Source organism: Anneissia japonica, unplaced genomic scaffold, assembly GCF_011630105.1.
Source record: "Anneissia japonica isolate Jap-2015-1 unplaced genomic scaffold, ASM1163010v1 scaffold287705_len1045735_cov187, whole genome shotgun sequence".
NCBI classification, from domain to species: domain Eukaryota; kingdom Metazoa; phylum Echinodermata; class Crinoidea; order Comatulida; family Comatulidae; genus Anneissia; species Anneissia japonica.
Genome location: NW_022709509.1, coordinates 345,025 through 349,582, shown reverse-complemented (window position 1 = coordinate 349,582; position 4,558 = coordinate 345,025). Strand labels below are relative to the sequence as shown.

Here is a 4,558-nt window from a genome sequence, read left to right as displayed (position 1 = left end):
ATCAATTAATAGTATCATAACATTATGAGTGAATGTATAATAATATAATGTGTACTTAGAACCATTATGTTTTGTGTTATATCTTAATGTCTTTTAAATAAAATAATTTAATATCATTATTAATCAGTATGATTAATATTATATCACTATTAATATAAATATAATATCATACCTACATAAATTAGAATCATCTTGAATGTTATGCAGTAGTAGTATATATAAAGTACGGTTAGTACATAATTATGTAGAGTGAATATTTTGTCAATATTGCTCTCGGCATAATGTAATAGGCACATTGAGACTAATCAAGATTCCAACATCGTTAAATTTAATGCCAGTGCCACATCATGCTCCGAGCTCTCAAACAATTAATCTAATAAAAAAATCGCAATTTTCGACATGAATTCTGATTGCCTATTACTGTGCATAGAGCCTGGAGAGTGAAAAATTCTGCAAATACAATGTTTTACGTGTCCCTTGCCTGAAACACTCGCATCCTGATAATCACTTGGAATATACTCATGATTGTCGGTTTATCGCTGGGGTCAAGCGATACGTGAGGAACTAGTATCCATCTACGTCTCTCGTTATTAACGAGCATTATCACATAAGTGCAAAGAGTTTTTTTTTTTCATCAGGAAATTTGTTTTACTGAGTGCTTTCGATGGTAAACAAACTCATTTATCATATATTGCTGTCTTCGTTTAGCTACAATTTTATCAACTTGATCACATCACAATAACAAACATTATTAGCATCCCCTTAACATCTGTTATTAATCATTAACTTAATTAGTATTGTTATTTTAGTCATCAAAATAGCCATACAGAAAGCTTGACGTAGTTTAATAAATATAGAACGTCTAGAGCCCCGTTCCGCAACCTTTTTATCCCACGACCCAAATTATATGTCAAGCACTCGGACGCGACCCATCAAACCGGAAGCCAAATTTCTCACCTGAATTTCATGGTGAAATGATTGAATACGGTATTATTATTTTTTAGTTTGAGTGAATTAAGTCAATAAATCATGTCCGACGTTTTATACGCACGAGGGATATCAGAATAACCCACTCGATTCTTTTGGCAATCGATTAAAAGATAGGCCTACTCCAAAGATCACCCACACAATCAATTTAAAACCAATAAAAATTAAAATATAGCTTTGAATTATGCTTATCTTATCAAATGTTCCAATAAGATTTTTTTTAATGAATAATTTACTGACATTTTACTATAGGCCTACACAAATTCATAGATTTTCTGCCAGAAATATGGGTTAGGTCTATGCAAAGACACATTAAATTGAAGAGAAAAATTTTTTGTCATTATAATTTTCAGCTGAAAGGCAACCACACTGAAAGGAACAAAGTAACACTTTCAAGTTGTCATATATGATTGGATAGTATATTAGTTAACATAATATAAAGTGCTTTGTAACCTAACGGAATGGGCGCTATATAAATACTAAAATAACAAAATAACAGATGAAATTATTACAAATGCATTAAAAAAGTAAACTGCACTTTTGTTTACTGTAATTTGATTTCGTTTGTCCTTGTTCGTATTAAGTAGAGTTTTCATGATCTGAAGAGATTATGCGACCCATCTAAATGTTTCCGCAACCCAAACATTGGTTCACGACCCATAGGTTGCAGAACGGTGGTCTTGAGGGATCCATGGTCAATAAGGCGTTATGGTTTTGTTATTCTTATTACTATTATTATCATTAATAATGAAGAATTACCATGCCAATAATTGTTGCATTTAAAAACTATAATAATAAATAAAAATATAGATGGATTTTGAATACAGTAAAACAAATTAGAACAAGCAATTTATCAAAATAAAAACCAATTCAAATTTATGTTGACTAATGCAAGTTAAGCTTGCGTAAGCCAATATAAATCAAAATTGTTTTTATGTCGTCGATACAATTTACTTTTTTAATCTATCTAAAAAAATTACAAAAGATATAGATTGTAAGAGATTCTCCTCTAAGACATAACTACATTGCTTTATCTATCTTCAAGTTGTAAATCACACCTCACTGTCCTATTAACCGTAACGTTTGGTGATTCTCATTAAAATACGCTAACGATAGATAACATCAATATTTAGTTCAATGCACTTTGATTAAAAGAAAATATAATTGACAAACTAAATAGGTAAAAATTAATATTTGTCAATTAGAGAATAAAAATCAGAGAAGAAATATCAAAATTGTAATGTTAAACAGTTAATTCTCTGATTTCAATAAATTTCTTTTCAGTGAGGGGAGAAAGATTTACACCTGATGTTCGTCCCTCACACACATTTTCTCCACTATATAACATGGCCAAATCCGCAGATAGTAGGGAGGATTTGCCGTGCGACAAGCTGGCTTACCACTGATCCGCATGGTACTTGCGCTGGAACTTTGTGACAGGCCCGGCAGCTCGGATAGACAGGTCGTTGGTGTGGAAGTTTGCATCAATTACGAGTCTTCCATCAAAGACTAAACAGCTGTCATTAATAGCTGTCAAAAAATATAAATTACATTAATTAAAGATGATTGTAACAATCATCATCAATAAAACCATCAGATCCAGCACCAAACAACCACAACTCACGTCCATTTAGAGAAAACGTTGACTACAACAGTTTGGTTGTAGCACATGTACCATAACTGATGCGCATAGAAATTAACCAGGTTTCCTTCTTTATAATTGGAACCCAACACATTGAAAACACGGAAGACCTAAAACCACATGGAAAAAATGTGATCAAGTGGGATTTAGACAGAATTTCCACTTCCTTAAAGTTAATACTTTAAAAATGGTTTAGTAAATCATTTACAAACATTATCCATTATTAATAATTATGATAATTATAATAAAAAAAATTAAAATATAGCAGTTAAAATAGTGTATAAATCTTAACTCTAATAAAGGTAATAATAATGAATTCATTTACCAATAGATAAGCATAATAATTATTAATATTAGGGAGAAATAATATTTATTAAATGGTACTAAGAATTGATGATGCTGTTTAATGAGAGCGGTTAAAATGGAGGTATTATTTTGTGTGCATTCAACCATGGATATATTTATGTCCTGGTTGTATCACATCAAGCTTCTCTTATTGTAAAATACAGGTTACAGTAATAAGCAGACTGTCTTTCAGAAGAGATCATTAAATTGTTAGTCGATGTACAACATAGCAAATTATATAATATATAGAACGCTGTACCAGTGGTGGCGCCAGAGGGGCTGGGGGCTATAGCCCCCCGTCGGGGAGGCATAGCCCCAACCCCCCCCACCCCTGATTTCAACATTAGAAAGCATAGCCTACATAAGTCATATTATAGTAACTCGATGCATATCAAATAAGTAATAAGAATTCACCATAATTCATCAAATATCCATGGCGGCTTCCAGGGGGCTTCGTCCCCTGGACCCCCACCGAGGGGCCTAGGCGGCCCCCCTGGCCCCAGCCAAGTGAGACTCGATTCGCTCCACTTCCCCCCCCCCCCCCGTCGGGACCTTTAACCCCTCCGTCGGGCAGATCCTGGTGCCACCACTGCGCTGTACACTTTTTGGAAAAGAGCAGGGGATTGTCTTCAGTACATCGCTTAATTCACCAGCAGAGGTGGCCCTAAACTTGGACTACTGTTGCTCCTCAGCGATAATTATTCAAGTTGTCCAACAAAGACCAAATCGCCGTTAGATGTTAGAAGGAACTTTTAAAATATTTAGACAATACTACAGACCATCCCGCCAGTGACAGAAAGAGAAGGCCCAGAAAAGTGGAAAGCACTATCAGTTATACAACATGCTTGATGATGATGATATTATCATTTTTAATTACTTCTGTTAATTTATATAATAAAGTTTTTTCTAATATTATTACTATACTAACCTTTAAATGCCTCGTAATCTACCGCTTTCCTGTAGAAACAGAAAAACACCGAACATTCCAGTTTCAGTGGTTTCGTGTCGGACGTAAACGACACACAGTACACTTCTTCCGCACTTTTCCCATCATTCCACTGAGCGAGATAATACCCATCATGCACCTGAACATCCTCGTCAGCTAAGGCAGCATTGACAGCCGTCTCAATGGCGCTGTTGTTAAAACAGGACGGATTGTAGTTGGGAGGTGGGTGAACTAAGTGAATACGTGAGCCAGCAACACCGACCTTCAGTAGAGACTGCACGGTCGTGTAAGCATCCAGACTGGATCCATACACAATGGCGTTTCCTGAGAAAATAAAAATTATAGGTTTTCGTTAGAATAATGTGTACACTTTGTTATTCCCTTTTATAAAGTCTCTTTGCAGCTTGACTTGCAGGGGAAGATTTAGGGGCCCCCCCCCACCACTTTTGGAAAGTGTAAAAAAAAAAAAAAAAAAAGGGAGAAAAAAAAAAGAAAGAAAAAGAAAAAAATGTATTGCCCAAAACGCCTCAGAGGTTAGTTATGGGCGTCTAGGGAATAACAATTTTGCGGTGGCATATTCCCCCGTACCCCTTAGGGCGATGTTATCTCGATCGGCCCCTCTTTCATTATACACATCT

The 4,558-nt window shown here is 35.1% G+C and overlaps 1 protein-coding gene across 1 annotated transcript in view; it reads right to left on the bottom strand.

Annotated features, from left to right (window-relative positions):
- LOC117106708 (cilia- and flagella-associated protein 61-like) overlaps positions 1-4,558 on the bottom strand; it is a 29,441-nt gene that overhangs the window by 6,304 nt on the left and 18,579 nt on the right. Inside the window, exons 19-20 of the mRNA XM_033248119.1 lie at positions 3,903-4,244; positions 2,388-2,517 (exon numbers count right to left, since the gene is read on the bottom strand). Of these exons, the coding sequence (XP_033104010.1) occupies positions 2,388-2,517; positions 3,903-4,244 (472 nt within the window). The remainder of the gene's footprint in view (positions 1-2,387; positions 2,518-3,902; positions 4,245-4,558) is intronic.